The following is a 19285-nucleotide window of genomic DNA, read 5'->3' on the forward strand; positions in this document are numbered from 1 at the left end:
TGCTCACCCATCCTTCCCAGATCTGCCTCGTCCCCTGGGTTAGGCATCAATGGTCTTCTGTGGCATCCCCTTCGTCCCCCAGCTTCAGAATCTCTATTCACTTGTCCCTACTCTCTGGGGGACTCAATCTTGCCTTCTCTCTGCTCACCAAGGATGTTTATGTCTCTTGGCAGCGGCCTCACTCCCAGAGTTCAGATGCTATCTCCACCCCAAAAGACCAGGAGCTTTCCTCTGGGTGCCTGAAGCTTCTACCACTTGGGAGATCCACCCCCCTCCCCCTTTAAAGGTTGATGCCACTCTAGATGGCGGTGATAGGGAAACTGGCGCTTGCTGTGGAATGTCCTGCACCACCTGTCCCTCGGCACCCTTGGGGCAAGCAGGCGGAGGGGAGGAGCGGGGACTGCAGCCACTGCCAGTGGCTTGGCGTGATGAATGGAGCTGTCCCCCTCCCCACGGGGCCTTTGATCTCCCCCCTGTGGGGGGGGGCAGGAGCATCAAAGACATTTTTGTGGCATTAGAGAATCAGATAAACACCATCTCACCTGCAGCTGGCTCTTCCACCCCTTCTGGCCCCGGCCAAGTTGGGGAAGGAACGTGAGGCAGGCTACACGCGGACACGCGGACACGCGAGGCCCGGCTGCAGAGAGATCTGCCCTCCTAATCTCTTACAAGTCTGCAACCTCAGCTCTACCGCTCGCTTACACGTGCGAGCGCTTGAGCGCAGGCCATCCAAGAGGTTCCTCTTGCTGTCTAATCTCCCCTTCGCAGCCCTCCCCCGAACGCGGGCTTGAAGAGGCGGGGTGGCTGGGGAGCGAGAGCGGAGGCCTAGGGCTTCCTCCTTTCCTCGAGGAAAGGCTGAGAAAGGGGCGTGCAGTGCGGAGGCGGGACCGGTAAGGGGTGACCCCTCCTGAGTCCGCCCGTCCGACGGTCGAGTTCGGCACCCCTCCCCGGAGCACCCAGCGCCCCAGGCGGACTTCCTCTCCCGGCCCCGGCTCCAGCATCTCCCTCCGAACCGCCCCCCCCCCCAACTCCCTCATTCCTGGGAAGTTTTCTCTCTTTACAGTCAACAAACCTGTCAAACGTCTCCCTTCCAGCCCGTCCCCCATTCCCCAGCTCCTCTTCCACCCCCCCTCCCCGCCCTTACTACTCTCCACCCTGCTCCCCCGCCCCTCCTTGCCCCTGACTCTGGGCGGCGGCGGGGGGCTCCCAGTCCGCGAGAGGCGAAGGGAAGGGGCGAGGCAGGCGGGTCCCGCAGCCACCGGCGCTCTCGGGCCCCGCCCCGGGACCTCGCACCCGCCCTCCGCTGAGCTCCGCGCCTGCAGCCCCGGGGCGCACGGCTCCCTCCCGAGAGTCCCGCCGCCTGACTGTCGCAACTGCCACCCCACGGCCCCCCTGCCCCCGCCCCCGCCCGGGCCCCGCTCCCCTCCCACCCCCGCCCCCGGCTCTGATTTCTTCTCCCGAGCGAACTCCGCGGGAGACACAGGCGCTGGCTGCCCCGTCCGCTCTCCGCCTCGAGCCGCGCCCTCCTCGCCCGCGATGGGCCCCCCCGCCGCCGCCGCCGCCGCCGCCGCCGCCGGAGCCCTCGCCTGCCGGCCGCCGCCGCCGCCGCCGCGCTCGCCGCGCTCGCCCTGAAGCCCGCTCTCGCCCTGAAGCCCGCGCCCCGGCGCGCCCCGGCTGGCCCGGCAGCCTCGCCCCGTACCGCACCGGCCGGCGGCAGAGCGCTCGCGATGCTGCCGCCCGCGCCCTCGGTCCTGCTGCTGCTGCTGCTGTGTCCCGCGCACGTCGGTGGGCTGTGGTGGTGAGTGCGGTGCCGGCGCGGCTCGGGCAGCTCAAGGGTGGGGGCTTCGGGACTGACGGCGGCCGGTGAGGCGGGGGCGGGGGGGGGGCTTCCAAACGCGCTCCCGCTGCCTCCGGGCTCTACCTGCGAGCCGAGCCCAGCCCCCCGGGCCGCTGGAGAGGTGCCGGGGAGGTGCGTGCCGCTCTCCTGCCGGCCCCCGCCTGGGCCACTTCTAAACTGCCACTCAGACGTTCCGAAACCTCCACTCCGCACAGTCGGTTGTATTTCCTCCTATCTTGTGCTACACACCCTTCCCCATCCTCCCCTTTCCCCCTCCGCTTATGTGCTCAATCCAGGTCCTCAAGGAACTGGCACGTGGGTAAGAAAGAGCCACCGGGTAGACAGCGGGTGTGTGTGTGGGGGGGGGGGGGGGAGATCTGTAGTCAGAGATCCGAAGAAAAGAATGTGTGAGGAGGGCCCTGGATTTAGGGGAGGAGGACTGGATTTGTGGAAAAGAGAGGAACAAGGTGGGACGGCACAAGGCAAAGAGGGTCAAACAGCTGTCTCTTCCCCGCCTTACGCTGCTCCACAAACCCACCAGCTTCTCTCTGAGGGCTACTTCAAATGGACAGTAGTGGCGGGGGAAAAACGTAAAGGGAAACTGAGTCAGGACCCCGGCTTTCTCTACATCCTCCTCCTGGAGCAAAGAAGAGGAAGAAAGACAGGAAAGGGACCCAGGCTCCCGGTCCTTCCAGATGTGGGGGTCAGAAATGAAAAAACACAGCTTCGGAGGTACTGGGAATCGTGGCGGGTCCCGGTGGAAGGGAGGGAGGCCTGGCCAACCAAGGAGACGTGGCCTCCAGACCTGGCCCTACCTAGAGCAGACAACTACGGAGCTAAGGTCGCGGGAACTTTGAGTCTTGGGGATGGATAGCAACTAGGAAGGTGGGTGCCAGGTCGGGACCTCTCAGAGATCTCGATCCCGTGGACTTTTTTTTTTTTTTTTCCTTCCCGGTCTCTCCAGAGCTGCAAAGACCCGCCCGGAATAGCTGGGTGTTTAAAGAGGAGGGACTTGGACAGTATCACTGATGCATCAGCCAATCCTAAGAAAGCAAGGTCTTGTCTATTTGCATAGCGCCATAGCATTGGCTGGATTCTCTACCCTCCACTCCGCCCCCACCCCCCGGTTTGGAAGGAGGGGTGGGCCGGCAGATCCCTCTCTTCCAGGGAGATAGGGAGCTGGATGCCCACACAGGGAGCTGCTGGCTGCGAGCCCTCTTTCGTGATGCGGGAGAGATGTCCCTCGGGGGTGTCAGCGAGGGAGCAAATCGAGGATGACCCAGGTCCCGGCTAGGGGACTTGCGTCCTTCGATCCTGGCTTAGCATAACTTAGTATAATAATAGTGTCAGTTTTGAAATAGACCTGAGATCCAGTCTCGGCCATTTGTTAAGTCTGTGACCTTGGATAAGTCACTTCTCCCTGCGCCTCAACGTCTCAGCTATAAAATTGGGAAACAGTCCCCCTATCTGGTAGGCCAGACAGGAGGATTACCTACAAAATGATATGGCGTTGGGAGGTGCTCTGTAAATGCTAAGTCACCCTCCTCCACGCTGCGGTTCTCCTGGGCAGCTTCTGTAGGCCTGAAAAGGAGGATTAATTTAAATTTAAAATCCAGAGTCCCAAGCAAAACTTTGTAAAGGGATCTCTGTCTTGTTTCCCAGACTCGCATTTTCTCATTTTGCCCTTTCTCAAGGCATGGAGACAGGGGTCTCTGCCTGATGGTAGTTGCCCTCCCTCTACTCCTTTTCCATTTCTCCAAATCATTCTCATCCTTCCAGGTAGAATACCACATCCTCCATAACATTATCTCTTTGTCTTTCCTCCTTCGCCTTCTGTGTGCTCCCACTGCACCCCACGCATTGGGCAACTATGCCAGTTACTGGGACAACCATCCCCTCTGTGGTCCTTCTTCCTTGCTCCTGGAAGGCGGAGCCTTTGTCTTTGCGCCCTGGAGGCTAAAGGTGCTGGGGAAGTTTTGTGGAGTGTTGCTGAATTGGTTGATTTGCCTTTCTGAGACTTGTGTCTATGAGGGTTCCTTTGTTCAGGAGGGGCTGCTGGGGTGGGTGACAAGCCAGAGGGAGAGAGGCCTGGTCCCTTGGAGACTGACCCTGAAGCTGGGAAGCAGGGAGTGGGGGAGGAGGTGAGGAGGGCAGGTGTAGGAGAACACAGGGGCCTTCATGGCTGCAGCTGCAGGGTGAGCTGGGTGAAGAGTGAGGGGCTGGGGTGATAAGGTGTCCAGCAACTGCCTCTCTCAGCTGCCTCTCAGAGAGAACCTGCCTCTCCCACCTGCACTGGCTCCCTCACTCTCCTCTGTCTGTTTCCGACACTTCATTCCTTTGGTCTGATCCCAGATTCCTTTCTCAGGATCTTTGACTCTACTTGCTTACTCTCTTGTCCCCACCCCACCTGACCATCGATCTCCAAGATCTGGCTTGGGCTGGAGGGCTGGACCCATCATCCCCAGTAGGCTGAGGCTCCTGCCACTCCTTGCCTACCCCTCACTCCCCACACTGCCCCCCTACACCAGCTTTACTTTGGCTAGGAACTTTATCAGGCCCAGAGCGTCTGATGTCTAGGACCTGCTTGCTGGCCCCCTTTTCCCTGCTTCTCAGAGAATGCTAACCAGGCCAGAGTTCTAGCGGTAGACAGGAAGGCAGCAGCCCCTGCAGTCGACTCTGACGTTCTAGTAGCAGCCAGGCTGGGAACAGAGAGGACCACAGGAACTCTGAGTGACTGGACCGTCCAGATTAGGAAAGGAGGGTCCTGTAGGGGAGTGATCCAGGTCCTGGAATAGGCTCAGGTACCTAGCTCCAGGTTCCAGAAAAGTTTCCCTTCCACCTTCTTTCCTCCTCCTCCTTCCCCCTCCATGCAATGCATGCTTTCTAAACTCTGCCTCCGGCCTCTCCGTCTGTCTCTCTCCCATCTGTAACCGTATCTTTGTAAATCGCAGAATCCCAGATTCCAGGACATTGGCCAGGCTCTCTTGAGGTCATCTTGTCCAGCCCACTGCCTCCAGGCCATCCAGCCTGTGCTCTGGCCCTGACAGATCCCATTTTGAGAGTGAGGAAGAGACGGAAAGTCCGAGGCTTCCTGGTCACCAGCTCCCAGCCCTTCCAGCCTGCTCTCTGAGCCCCTCCCTCCCTCCCCCAGGAAGTTCTTCTCATTGTCTGACCCATCTTTATTTATGCCTTCAATCAGTGGATGTGGAACATAGATCACTCTCACAGAATGGCCAAATCAATCTCCCTTCTTCTCCCTTCCTCTTTCTGTTTTATATTTTCTATGAAAGAAACCAACCCTCCCCCTTGTTCCATAAGCAAAACAGCACCCAGTCTCACTCCCTTCCCCCATCTCATCTTGCCTATCTCTCCCCCCCCCGCCCCCCGCCTTATGGAAAGGAAATCGGAACCAGAGGCTTAGGATAGCCTCATCTCTGGCCCCACAGGGAGTCAGGGAAAGGACCCAGGCTTCTTCCTGACACCCAGGTTGTCCAGCTTAGACCTCCCACCACCACTCCAGGCTGGGCTTGGCCACCCTCTTCCATTGCGTCTTTATCTGACCCTTTGTGGGCAGTCCGGTGGCTGGCCCCCATCAAGCTCAGGGTGGGGTGGAGAATGGGGGTGGGGTGGCCATCCAGTACCCCCCCTCCAGGCCTCCCAGCTTGGCAGCTTCCCCTGGAGGGAGACAATGGGGCTGTGAGCAGAAAAGGGCAGGGGCAAAAGGAGGCTGGCTCGATCCAGCCCAGAGCATGCCCTGAGCCCACCAGAGTCCTGGCACTGTGACATTTCCTGGTGGGGGGGGCAACCCCCTCCTGCCCCGTTCTCATCAGAAGCCAGGAGTTGGTGGGGTGGGGGGGAGGTCAGTGGGAGGTTTGATCACCAGGGCCCAGTGAGGGGGATTCCAGAATGTGTACTTTGATGGAGAAATGCAGCTGTGGAGGGGATGAGGCGAGGGCGGGGCGGGCAGCCAGGCCGCGGTCAGGCTGGTAGCAGGGCGCCCAGCCAGCCAGAGCAGGAGGCGCTGGGGAACACAGCAGCCTGTCCCCGGGGACTGGGCAGAGCGCCCTCTAGCCTGTGTCCTCCTTCCTACCCGGGGCAGAGTGGGGTGAGACCTTGGGTGCTTCCCCTGATCAGCCTGAGGAGGAGCTGAGGGAGGGAAAGGTCGCTGGGAGGGATCTTCTGTTTTCCACCTGGCCTCCAAAGCTGGTTCCTCTGGCTCCAAGCCCTTCATCTAAGCCAGAAATTAGATCTAGGAAGGACTTGGAGATCATCTAAGCCAATCTTCTCACTTATGGTTAGAAGTCCAGCAAAGTCCAGGGACAGGAGGGGACTTGCCTAAGGCCACCCAGGATCCAGGCAGTGAGGACCATGGCTGGGAGTCCACCTCTTGCTGAGTACCTCATCCCTGTGTGCAGTCAGGAAAGGGATACAGGGCCTTCCACAGGCCCCTTCTGCTCCCCAGCCCCACCTTCACCTGGGTATTCCCCACCGCAGCATGAGAGAGCAGAGGCACAGGACAGAGAATCCAGTGGAGGGTCAGTGTGTCCACTCCTTTGCCTTCCAGAGCCCTGCCTGATAGGAAGCCCTCTCGACTGGTGAAGGCCATCAGGGAAGGGAGAGCCCCTGCCTCTCCCAAGAGCTACGAGAAGGAGAGGGGAAGGGCAGTGTCCAGGACGAGGCAGAGGGAACCCAATTGGGCCAGTGTGGGAGAGGGGGGGAATGGGGTGTCTGGTGGGCGGTGGGGAGGCAGGGGTTAATGGAGCTGGGGCATCACTGGCTTTGATGTGGTGGTTGGGGTGGGGGTAGGGGCTGGGGGAGGGGGAGCAGTAATTACCGAGTTAGACAGAGCAGGACAGGACAGGCGGGCGGGCACAGGCCCGGGCCCAGCCGCCTCAACAGCCGTCAGGCAACATTTTTCTGCCCCCTCTCCACCACCCACCTCCCCCACCCCCATGCAGCCCCCACCCACAGCCCCGGGGCTCAGGGCTCCCTCTGCTGGCTCCTAGGAGGTGGGGGTCAGACTAGGGACCCTGGGGGTGAGTGTGAGGAAATAGAGGGGGGCTGGCCATGAGGCCCTTCAGAGGAGGCTGGACATCAAAAGGGTCTGTGATCTCCTCAATAATCCACCCAGGAGTGCTCTCTGGGGAAGGGGAGGGGTCCTGGAGGGTGCTTCTGGTCCAGGGGCAGGGCCAGGAGGAGGAAACACAGGGATCCTAGCTGAGGAGTAAGGGCAGAGAGTTGGTGAGAAGGGCATTCTCACAAACCCACAAACGCTGCCTGCCCCGCACTGGGCAGGCCCAAGAGATGAATCCGGGTGTGACCCAGAAGACAAAACCCACTTGCTGGAGCTCGCTGTCCGGACAGACCCTTTTCCTGTTACCAGAGAAGCAGTCAGGTATCATTTATTTCCATTTTACAGTTGTGGAAACTGAGGTTCAGAAGGTTAGGTCTCATTCATTCAACAAATATTAAGTGCCAACTTCACGGGCAAGGGACTTGCTAACATCTTAGAACAAGCAAATGGCAGAGCCCAGATCCAAACCCCAGTCACAGTCTCCCCAAACTCTGAAGGTGCGCTATTGATGATGTTATGCTTCCTCGTGAAATCTTTGTCTTTAGTGTGTCTTCAAGCTAAGTGGAGAGATAAGACGAGAAAACAAGACAGAATAGTCATGCGCTAGCAGGATCACAAGCACCCCCATTCGAGCGACACCTGAGGTGATGCGTTGTGGGAGGGGTGGGGTCAGTGAGGGCTGGGGCTCAGGGCTGGCTCCTTGGGGCAAGTGGGATCTGAGGTGAGCTTGGAGACATGCTGGGTATGATTTCAATGACTTAGGGTTTGCGAGGGGGTGGCTTTGAGTCCAGAAAGTTAGAGGTGTAATCTCAGATGAATGCAGAGTTAGCCAACCCAGCTAAGAGTAAGGAAGGGCTGTGTGGAGGAGGGCGTGTGACTCCATCTGAGGTCTCCTGATACCTCATGCGGTCATTTCCCTCCAGCCCCTTTGGTTTCAAAAATATTCACCTAGGGGCGCCTGGGTGGCTCATTCCGTTTAGCACTTGCCTTCAGCTCAGGTCATGATCCTGGGGTCCTGGGATCGAGCCCCGGCATGTTGGGCTCTCTGCTCAGCATGCTCCTCCCCCTGCTCATGCTTTCTCTCTCTCTCTTTCTCTCAAATAAATAAATTAATACCTTAAAATTTTTTTTTAAATATTCACCTAAATTCCTTGCAGTAAAGATCCCTCCGCTGAGTGGCCTGCGTCAGTCACCTCCCTCCTTAGATGTTCATCTATATAATGGGGGGTGAGGTGGGTAGAGAGGACTAGGGGATTTCTTTCTTTCTTTTTTTTTAAAGATTTTATTTATTTATTTGACAGAGAGAGACACAGAGAGAGAGGGAACACAAGCAGGGGGAGTGGGAGAGGGAGAAGCAGGCCTCCCGCGGAGCAGGAGGCCCGATGCGGGGCTCGATCCCAGGACCCTGGGATCATGACCTGAGCCGAAGGCAGACGCTTAACGACTGAGCCACCCAGGCACCCCAGAGGACTAGGTGATTTCTGGCATTCCCTTTGGCCCTCTGAATCTAGGCATGGAAAGGTAGGTTAGGCCAGAACCTGGGGCCCCCGGGGCTTAGATCTACAGATGCTGCTAGTAGGAACTGGCTGGCCCTTAATGCCACCTCACTTGGCTATTGACTCTACCAATCAAGGTCCCTGGGAGGGAGATCTTGGCGCAGGCCAAGCCAGTTAGAATGGCCAACCCTAGGCTTGTCCCTTCTTGTCTGCATACTGATTTCTCTTAGGACTAGCCTCCTTTTTTCTATGCCCAGGAATGGCTATTTGATTAGGATCTCAGATCCTACATACTACATATTATATATTTCCTACCACCACTGTGCTCCAGCCCCCACAACATGCAGATGCTCCCGAATGGGCACATCTTCCCTGGGCTGACCCCAGGTCAATGCTGACTCAAAGGCCAAAAAAGCAGAGTTGGTTCCCTAAGGAAGCAGAAGGGAAGAAAGGAGGGTAAAGGAAGAGGGGAGATGGGCGAGTTATTTCTTGATGTGGAGTCAAGTTGTAACGTTAGAGGGGATAAGGGGGCTTCTCGTGCTAACTCCTCAGGTTTCTGAAGCCCAGAGAGAGAATGACTTGCCCACAGTGGCTCAGCTCACCCAGAGTTGACAGAGACCAGGGTACAGAAGTGAGGCTTGATGTTTTGTCCAACACCCCCCTGCCACTCCTCTTCTGGAGTTTTCTTTCCTGTGACTTGGGGATGGGAGCGAGGACAGCAGGGCAGGGAGCAAGCTGGCCCCTTGGGATTCTAGCTGCTACTACTGCCCATCCCTCCTCCTGACCAGCTCGTAAACAAGCCTCGTTCCCAGGCAGCCAGCCAGCCTGGGGAGCCAGACCCAGACCAGCAACTGACTCTGGGGCAGCCCCTCAACCCTGCAAAGGGCTGGCCCCACCTCCTGGAGGGCCCTACCCTTCCTGCTCCTCCTGATTTCTCTCGTATCTCTAGCCCCTGGCAAGCAGACAAGGTCGGGAGGTTTGGAGGTTTTTGCTTTTTTCCCTGCATACCCCCACCCTCTCCTGCTTCCCTAGGGTAGGAGGAGTGAGAGGAGAGGGATGGGGTCAGAGTGACCTTGAGAGGATAAGGCCAGTCAACCTTGGGAAAGTAGGGAGTTAGCAGAGGGCAGGGTTGGGGCGGGGAGACTGGGGAGCTTAGGGGCATGGGGGTGGGGTGGGGAAGATGAGTTTGCAGAGCCCCAGACTCCGAGGTGGCGGGAAAGGAGCTGGACAGCCATGGGGAGGCCTGCTTCCCTGCCTCTGCATCCAGTGTAGGGGGGAGGGGGTGGGAAGAGAGGAAGCTAATAAGGAGTCCTGTAATCACGGGTGGACAGGAGCCTGGCCTCAAGTGAGGACATTCTCTGTAGATGGCTCATTCATTCATTCAGAAACATGTATTAAATGGTGTTCATTGTAGTATTATAGTAATCATAACATGCAAATTTTCATAATAAAAATTGGGGGAAATACAAATTAAGCATCTAAAAATCTGCCATGGGAAACGAAGGAAAATACCACTTTTAACTCCCAAGGCACTCATAGTCTTATCTACTGACCCTATACAAGCATGCTGGAAGCTGCCTCAAATCCTTGTAATGAGGTGGATAAGTCGGTGGAGGGAGGATAGATAGATAGATAGATAGAGACTGATCCACACTTGAAGGTCATTGGGCCACTGGGAACCAGCTTGGGTTGCCCTACCCTACCCTTGGCCCACTCCCCACTACTCCATCCACCACTTTTCTAGGGTTGGGAAGGGGTTGGAGCTGGACCTTTCCAGGCTGCGGTTGGAATGCAGTGATGAGTAGGTCTTAACCATGGAGGAATGAAGGTCTGGACTGTAAGTCTCTTCACTGAGAAAAGAATCTTGGCTCCAGGACTAGTTGGGTGGAGAGGTTGACAATGATCTGATAAGTGGGGGTCTGGTGGGGGGGGAAAGACCAGGAGACCTTAAAGGACTGAGCTTACACATCTTCCTGCAACTCCCTCTTCAAGCATCTCACACCCCAAGAGTTGAGAAGTTCTACCTTAAGACCTAAATTCTTCTCGCTGCTGTTCAAGCCCATTACATCTCATTGTTGTGGGGCCAGAACATGCCTGGGCAGCCTGCACTTGCAGAACAAATGGGGATGGAACTGAGGGGGGGGGGCGGCGGATGGGCATGAAAGCTAAACTGAAAAGTAGGCCACCTTGACCTTTAGCACCTAGCTCCCACTCTCCTCTGCGTTTTCTATCTCCTGGTGCCACTTCTCCCCACCAGGGAGTCATTTTCTGCCCTCTGCTGAAGGGCTTTTGTGTGATCTCAAATGACTCTCAGGTCCAAGTGCTCCACCCACTCATTCCTACAGCAAGCACAGGGATCCCAGCTAAGGGTTCAAGTCGGAGCAATCTGATTAAAGCAGTTCCACTCAGGTGTGAATAACCTTAACCTTCAGGGGTCTGCTATATGGAAACCAAATAACAGCTCTCTCCTTAGGTGGAATGAAGGCTAGGCATGGAGGGATTTCTGAAAGTGTGTGGAACTTCCTGTGAGGTCTTTACCCACCGAGCCAAATAGCAATTCCCTCTCCCCAAACCAGTCACAACCAGTGACATCAGGGCTTGGCTTGCTGACCTGCTGCTCTGAAAAGGTCACAGACCCCAGAGCAGAAGGGTCCCGTCACTTACTTCACAATCATGCTTCAGAGACTCAGTCCCCAGCTACTTCCTCCTGCTCTCCAGTTCAGGGAAACAGGATATCATGGTTGAGGGTCCACCTTAGAGATCAAAGCCCAACCTTCCCATTTTACAGAAGGACAAACTGAGCTAGAGAGGGGGTGTGACTGCCTTCAGAGCTTCCCTTCCCTAGCCATTCTAAAATCCTGTGGCCTTCTATATCCCTGGGATTGCCCCTGCCTTTCTAGCATCAGGGTTGTTCAGCTGCCAAAACCAGCTTGTTGTCCACTAAGACCAGATCCTTCTGTGATACTGCCCACTTTTCTTTGTATCTTTTTGTGATTCATACTGTTTTCTGCTCTGACAGTTTTCTTGATCTTCCTCCTGTTCATTTCTTCCTTGTCTCCCTTTTGGCTCACCTGGTGCCCCGTGCCTTGACCTTGAGTCACATTCCTATAAGGACTTATTAATGAAGATGTGCACAGAAGGGTAAGACCGAATCCTTGCCCTATAGCAATTTCAGTCTAAAATCTAGTTAAGAAGGGACCTGGTAAGAGAACCAGACAGGACAATCTAAAACTCAGTTGGGGTGGGGTGAGACAAGAGGCACATGCCAGCTCTTAGCCCTGGGCTGAGCAGGGCCGGTCTCCCTCCCCCCTCCCCCCTCCCCACAAAGCCCTGTGAGTCATACCCTGGACCTTGGCTCTTTGCTTTCCAGGGCGGTGGGCAGCCCCCTGGTCATGGACCCCACCAGCATCTGCAGGAAAGCACGGCGGCTGGCAGGGCGGCAGGCTGAGCTGTGCCAGGCCGAGCCAGAAGTGGTGGCGGAGCTGGCCCGGGGCGCCCGGCTTGGGGTGCGAGAGTGCCAGTTCCAGTTCCGTTTCCGCCGCTGGAACTGCTCCAGCCACAGCAAGGCCTTCGGGCGCATCCTGCAGCAGGGTCAGTGAGGGCAGAGCACCCGGGGTCGGGGTGGGGGGGGGCTGTTTTTAGTCTCTAGGGGATCAGGGGGATTGGGGGAGGCTGCCGGAGCCCCGCCTGTCCCAAGGGTCTGTGGGCCCCCTGCCCTGACCCTGTCTCCCAGCCACGCCTCCTCGCCCCTCCCCTGCCCCGGTGCCCCCGGACCGGGCATCGGTCCTGCCCGCTGACCGCCCCTCCCCGCGCCCGCAGACATCCGGGAGACGGCCTTCGTGTTCGCGATCACTGCCGCGGGCGCCAGCCACGCGGTCACGCAGGCCTGCTCCATGGGCGAGCTGCTGCAGTGCGGCTGCCAGGCGCCCCGCGGCCGGGCCCCTCCCCGCCCCCCTGGTCTGCCCGGCACCCCCGGGCCCCCGGGCCCGGCCGGCTCCCCGGACGGCAGCGCTGCCTGGGAGTGGGGAGGCTGCGGCGACGACGTGGACTTCGGGGATGAGAAGTCGAGGCTCTTTATGGATGCGCGGCACAAGCGGGGACGCGGAGACATCCGTGCGTTGGTGCAACTTCACAACAACGAGGCCGGCCGGCTGGTGAGTGGGGGCGGGGGTGTGTAAGAGTGTGTGTGGGTGTGAATGTGTGAGCATGGGTGGATGTGAGTGGGAGTGGGTGAGGGTGGGGTCTGTGGGCGCGTGTTTGTGGAAGCGTGAGGAAGTGGGGGTGTGTGCGAGGGCCTGTGGGTGCAGGAGTATGTTATGTGTGTGGGAGCCACCTGGCAGAGAGGGACTACTTGTAAGATGGGCTGGGGGGAGGGGTATGTGGGAGGTAAGGTGGAAGAAGGAGTCCCTTGGGAGGCCTGGGAGGGCCTGGAGCTGGTGGTCTAATGGGGAGGGTAGGGAGGGGACACCCAGGGAAGAGGACTCGGGGCCTTAAGGGACCTCAAGTAAGGCAGAAGAACCTCTGAGACCGGACAGATGGGACAGAGCTTGGGGTAGGTAGAGACCTAGCTGCCAGGGCATGGGCAGAGGAGGGTGACAAAAGCTGGGGATGAAAGAAAAGATAGAAGTTGGGGCAAAGGTATGGGGTCTGGAGGTAGGGGAGTCGGGCAAGGCCTGGGAGGGACTAGAACAGGCCCAAGAGGGATGGGCTTGGAAAGGTGTGAACGACAAAAAGTAGATGTTGGTGAAGGTAGGAGGGAGTCAGGCAGAGGCCAGGAAAGCTGTGACCGAATCTGGGTACTTGCCAACTGGCTACCCACCAACCCCAGAGTGGGGGCCCTGCTCGGAATCCTGGCAGCCTCTCTCTTTCCCTCTGCAAAGAGGGGGGCCCCAGGAGGTCCTGTTTAGGGACAAGAAAGCTCTCTGGGTCAGATGTTTCCAGGAGGGGGTGTGAGGAAGGAGAGAGGCCTGGGAAGAGGGGGGCACACAAGTCCGTAGATCAGGTTGGCCTCTGGACTCTGAGCTTCCAGAGATGATCTTCCTGGATCATCTGACACCATAAATTTCTAGTGGGGTTGTGACTCTTAGACCCCCAGCTTCAGACACAAAATAGCAAATAAGGGGCAGGAGTTCTGGATTCCCGTTCTCAGTAATGCATTCACGGTGGGCCCTCCCGCACCCTAGGCCTCAGTTCCAGGGTACTCTAGGGACGCCCCCACACACATTCTGTGTCCTCCAGGGTTCAGGCCTGAGGCATCAGGCAGGGGCTAAGAGGGGGCCCAGAGAGGAAAGTCCAGACAGGCCCACATACCTGTCAGAGAGGAGTGGGGAGGGGTGGCAGAGACAGACGCCCAGGAGGCCGGCTCTGCGACTCTGCTCAGCCCTGCCTGGGGCCGCGAGGGGCAGCAACGAGAGGGGGCCGGGTTGGTAGGCTGGTAGGAGGAATAGAGCGCAACAGCTGCAACCCCTGCCTGCCTCCCTCCAGGGAGAATCTCACCCCTGCCGTCCATTCTGCTTTCTCTCCCATCCCTGACTTTGGATCCTGCGGTCTCTGTGCTACGTACGGTACAGCGCCCCACTCCCCCAACTTCTCTTACTCTTCCATCTTTATCATTTTTCTTTCTCTCGGAGCTGTTGCTCCCTGGATTTCCTCCTCTCCACCTTGCGCTCTCCTTTTTGTTTTTGGTCTGCTCTTTTCTCTCTTCCGTCCACCCCCCCCCATCTTATTCTAGGTCGGTCCTCTAGGCCTTTTCAAACCACGCACCCGCAATCTGTCCCCATCCGCGCGCTCATTCGCTCTCCGCCGCAGGCCGTGCGGAGCCATACGCGCACCGAGTGCAAGTGCCACGGGCTGTCGGGCTCGTGCGCTCTGCGGACCTGCTGGCAGAAGCTGCCCCCGTTCCGCGAGGTGGGCGCGCGGCTGCTCGAGCGCTTCCACGGCGCCTCGCGTGTCATGGGAACCAACGACGGCAAGGCCCTGCTGCCCGCCGTCCGCACTCTCAAGCCGCCCGGCCGCGCCGACCTCCTCTACGCCGCCGACTCGCCCGACTTCTGCGCCCCCAACCGGCGCACCGGCTCGCCCGGCACGCGCGGCCGCGCCTGCAACAGCAGCGCCCCGGACCTCAGCGGCTGCGACCTGCTGTGCTGCGGCCGCGGGCACCGCCAGGAGAGCGTGCAGCTCGAGGAGAACTGCCTGTGTCGCTTTCACTGGTGCTGCGTCGTGCAGTGTCACCGCTGCCGCGTGCGCAAGGAGCTCAGCCTCTGTCTCTGACGCGCCGCCCGGCGGCTGCGGGGCCTCTGGACCCCAGCGGGGGCACTGCCCAGCTTCTCCCGGCGACAGCCCATCTCCCAGGCCTCCGGAAACTGAGAGGCGGCGGGGCTGGGGGTACACGCCTGCCCAGGAAGGCCCCAGGGCGCTGGAGAACCGCACCCCCCACCTCAACCCGCCAGGGAGCGCTCTGGAGGGCTTGGGGGCGGGGAGGCAATGCAATCTCTCTCGCTCTTTGGCCCCCATATGGAAACCAAAGAGCCAGTCTCTAGGCCTCTGGATGCAGGACTCCTTAGAACTGCTGGCCATGGGGTGGGTGGGTGAGTTTAGTATCAATAAAAGTATTTAAACCAATAGGACTGGGCCCAGAGTTTGGGAGGGGAGCTGGCCTCCAGGGGGCTGACATGGGGCCAGGCTTCCCAAGGAGTGTGTAAAGGAAGATGGTTTTGACAGAACTAGCATCTCAGGGGTCATCCTTAGGCCCCTATCTTCTCACCTATTGGATTAAGCTCTCCTGGCAACGTGATGAAGAGTCACCCTTGCCATATTTCTCCGGCCTGCATCTTAGGAAGACCTAAGCTGTCCCTTTTTAAAGGAACAGACTGAACAGTTCTAGGAAAAGAAGCCCAGACACCTCTGGTAGGGTACTCAGCTCTCAGATCAGCCCTCATCTTAATTCTAGGGGACTGTGACACCTTCATCTGTCCTTCTGTTTCTGTGACCCCTGGGGGAATTCGAGGGTAGATTTTTAGGGCCACCCAAGCCCATAGGATTAAAGCACTTTATAAACTAGAATGTGATAAAACAATGTTATTAGTAACATCCGACTTTGTTACCATCAAAACTAACTTCACCCCCGTTAGTGTCCAAAAGACTGCCCAGAACGGCATTTCTAATCACACTCAGAAGGAGAAGAAGCTAAGCTGTCCCAAGGTTTCTCTTGCCTCCCAGCCACATTTCCTTCCTTCTGGTTCTTTCTCAGGAAGCCCCCAGTTTTCCCACAGTCCAAATACTATAGTGGACAATGACTGCCCCACCCAGGTATGTAGGCAAAGCATGAGCTTCGGATTCAGGCACTCTGGGTTGGAACCTGCTGCTGCTGCTTAGAAGGTTGCAATATAAGCATGTTAGCCTCAGTTTCTTTAGCTATACAATGGGAACACCATCATGTCTCAGTTATCTATTGCTGCATAACAAACAACCCCAAAGTAATTACTTCTCATGATCCTGTAGATTACGAATTTGCCAGAATTCAGCTTGGTGGTTCTGCTCCTTATGGCAGAACTATTGGCTGTGGTCCTTCATTTGGTCCTTCACTGCTGTGGTGGCTGGGCTGGGCTGGACAGTCGAAGAAGCTTTCCTCATATGTGTCTAGTGCCCTGGGGCTCCTCCATGCTCCTCTCCATGTGGCTAGCTTGGGCTTCCTCATAGCATGGTGGCTTTAGTGTCATCAGACTTCTCCAGGCTCACTTTCAAAATAGATTGTGTTGAATGTCAAGGCAGAAACTCCTTAAGGTCCAGCTTTGAAAGTTACACAGCACTGCTGTCACTCGCTATTGGTTGACACAAGTCACAGAACCAGCCAAAATTCAAGGGAAGGGCAAATAGATTCCATCTCTCAATGGGAAAGTGGCAACACCGTCATAACCCATTCACATCATCATAGAATCATGGGGAGGAATTTTTTTGAGATATGAAAAGCACTTAGCACAACATTTGGCACAATAATTTATGTCAAGCTTATATGTAATAAGTGGCAGTTACTGTGGAAGTGGGGATAGAGAGCTGATACTCTCAGGGCAGACCCTGATTGCAAATGAAGATACCCAACTCAAACTAGCTTAGGCCAAAGAAATGAATTATTGGAAAAATAATTAAAAAGGGAATTAATTACCTGGGAAGTCCAGAGGTAAGACTGAATTCAAGCACAACTGAACCCAGTGACCCAAACAATGTCATAGGTCTTTCTCCCCTGTCTTCTTCCCTCACCACCATCCTCACATCTATAGTTTCTAGCTTATCTCTGCTCTTCTTTTCATACTGTCCTCATTACCTCCTGCTGCAGATAGACTTTCTCTATATGTCAGCCCGATGCCCACATTCTTAGAGCTGGTGGTCTAAAAAAGAATGGCTTTCCCAGCAAAAGTCTTAAGGAAGACCCTGATTTGGTCAGCGTGGGTCACTTGCCCATCCCCAAACCAATAAGCATCCAGGAAGATGTATTACTGTGATTGGGACTGGCGCCCCACCCCCCGCCACCCACCCAAGACTACAGGTATTGGGGGCACAGGGAGGAGAGGAGAGTTTTTCAAATGAAACAAAAGGAAGGGGAACTCATCCTGGATGTAACAGACCTTAACCATGCCTTCTAGTGCATCTGTCCTCCCTCCCCACAAAGCCTTCACATCCACCTCTTGACCTAGCTTGGTTCAGCCTTTGAGAATCACGTCGGGACCCCAGTGTGAGGCATGTATGGAGAGGGGGTATCAGGCGGCAGTGGGAAGGAAAGGGCATCTGACTTTTCCTTCCTGCCTCCTCCTGGCTCTCTTAGGTCAAAGGTCAAGGCTTCAGGGAAGTGTCATGGAGAATCTGGACTCAGAACCTCTCTACTCAAGGGGGTTTGGATAACTTACCAAGGGGGAGAGTGGAATTGGCATCGTGGCATCACATGGAGGAGAAAAGAAGCTCCCTAAGGGTGGGGTTTATATTCACAGCTCTGCCTTCCCCAGAGCTGGGTTCAATACGATAAATAAATAAATAAATAAATAAATAAATAAATAAATAAATATCTCCTGCACTTCTCTCAGAGACCACAAGAGGGTGCACAGAGCCCAGCTTCCCTATTAACTGGGCCCAACAGGACCTGCAAGACATCTGGGGAGCTCAGAGAGCCGTGGGCAGAAGAGGGTAGGATGAAAGGAAACAAGGAGACCCATGGACAGCTTGTGTCAAGCTGCTAGGGTTCCAGACTGTCTGGAACCTCTGGGGCTGACCCGGACCTAGGGCTGGGACGCTTGCCTCCCGGTCTCTATTGCCAGGTCCTGGTGAGTGGGGTAGAGTGGGTGATGCTGGACTCCTCCATGATGCCACAGAAGGAAACTGAGGCAGTGGCATGAACTGAAACCACCCCAGTCAGGTTAAAAGGAATTCAGAGGAAGTAGCATGATACAGTGAAAAAAAGGCTTACTTTGTTAGCTGGACCTTGATCAAGTCAGTTAATCTCTTCGAGCCTCAGTTTCCCATCAAAAATGGCGGTGCCTGATAGCTTTTTATTTTTTTATTTTTAAAAGATTTTATTTATTTATTTGACAGAGAGAGACATAGCGAGAGCAGGAACACAAGCAGGGGGAGTGGGAGAGGGAGAAGCAGGCTTCCCACAGAGCAGAGAGCCCGATGTGGGACTCGATCCCAGGACCCTGAGATCATGACCTGAGCCGAAGGCAGACGCTTAACTGACTGAGCCACCCAGGCGCCCCTGATAGCTTTTTAGTACATCGTAAGAGGGCATTGCGATCTTCAAACTGCTAGTTGTATGCTAGTGGTCCATCTTCTGTGACCAAGCTCAGCAGAAGTCTGGGAAATGCCCTGTGTGAAGGGTCAGAGCCTTGTCCTGAGAGGCACCATTTTGACCATTATCTTGGTCATCTCTAAGCTCAGAGATAGCTCTATGCTCTTGCACATTGCCTTGGGAGAAGGCTAGGCCCAGAGCTCAGAAATGCCCCCTCACCACCACCCCCTTGCTCACCCAGCTGCTCAGCCCAGGGCACAGTCTGAGCCATGAAGGTTCCCTGCTGGCTGAGTGATGGGGGACATGTGGTACCGGGGAGTTGGGGGAAGAGCACAGAGGCGCCCCAGATGTGTGCATGACCACATCAGGAACAGCCAGAATGCAGGCAGATGGGTGGGGAAGCTACTGGAAAGCCCATGATCAGCCTAAGGCCAAGGGCTCATTTCCCTTCCTTCCAATGACCAACCAGGAGTTTGGGCAACTAAAGCAGCAAGTTAATCCCCTTACCTTACCGAGGGGCTCTGGTCCCTGAGGCCTGAGGATAAGACAAAGACCTCCCTTATTGGTCTGGGGCTCCTTCCCTCTCCTCTTCACCAAGATAGACTTCTCTTGCAGAACCTCGGGACTGAGCCTGGCCTGGTCTGGGTTGGGGCCGTGAGGGTCCCACCTGTTCTCACCCTGGTGCCTCCCCTTGCCCTCCCTTCCCTGCAACCTCCTCCAGAGTTGCCACAGCTTGAACCATTCTCTGAGCTGCCTTTCATCCCTGGTGCTCCCCCCACCCCCAGTGGCCCCTATAATTGTGGTCTCAGCTGGTGGCTGCGGGGGCTGGGGCTGGGCTGAGGGCCAGGGCCCAGGGCAGGGCCAGGGTGGGGACTGGGGGCTGCTGATAGGGGCTTGCCCATGGCAGGGGTCATTTGGGACTGGGGCGCCAGTTGCAGACACTCTTTCTGGGCCTCCTCTCCCCACATGCCAAGGTCCTGTGCCTATATATGCCCTCTCCTCCCTGCACTGAGAAATGCCCCAGGCTTGGGCACTTTTAGACCCTCATGACATCAGGCCAGAACTATGTCCCAGTGCAAACAAGACGAAAATCATTATTTGCC

The 19285-nt window shown here is 56.7% G+C and overlaps 1 protein-coding gene across 1 annotated transcript; it reads left to right on the top strand.

Moving 5' to 3' along the window:
- The first annotated feature begins 1550 nt into the window (after nt 1–1550).
- On the top strand, nt 1551–16048 carry WNT6 (Wnt family member 6). Its single transcript, XM_036083053.2, has 4 exons — nt 1551–1798; nt 11778–11998; nt 12227–12561; nt 14216–16048. The coding sequence occupies exons 1-4, from the start codon at nt 1728–1730 to the stop codon at nt 14675–14677; spliced, it is 1089 nt and encodes a 362-aa protein (XP_035938946.1). The 5' UTR covers nt 1551–1727; the 3' UTR covers nt 14678–16048.
- Nucleotides 16049–19285: the final 3237 nt, after the last annotated feature.

Source organism: Halichoerus grypus, chromosome 4 (genome assembly GCF_964656455.1).
Source record: "Halichoerus grypus chromosome 4, mHalGry1.hap1.1, whole genome shotgun sequence".
In the NCBI taxonomy this organism is placed as follows: Eukaryota; Metazoa; Chordata; class Mammalia; order Carnivora; family Phocidae; genus Halichoerus; species Halichoerus grypus.

Bases quoted from the DNA above. Each gene is read 5' to 3' on its own strand.
- WNT6 (XM_036083053.2), top strand. From the start codon at position 1,728: ATGCTGCCGCCCGCGCCCTCGGTCCTGCTGCTGCTGCTGCTGTGTCCC. The intron at 1,799-11,777 runs GTGAGTGCGGTG...TTTGCTTTCCAG, and splicing joins CACGTCGGTGGGCTGTGGTG to GGCGGTGGGCAGCCCCCTGG. The intron at 11,999-12,226 runs GTCAGTGAGGGC...CCGCGCCCGCAG, and splicing joins CGGGCGCATCCTGCAGCAGG to ACATCCGGGAGACGGCCTTC.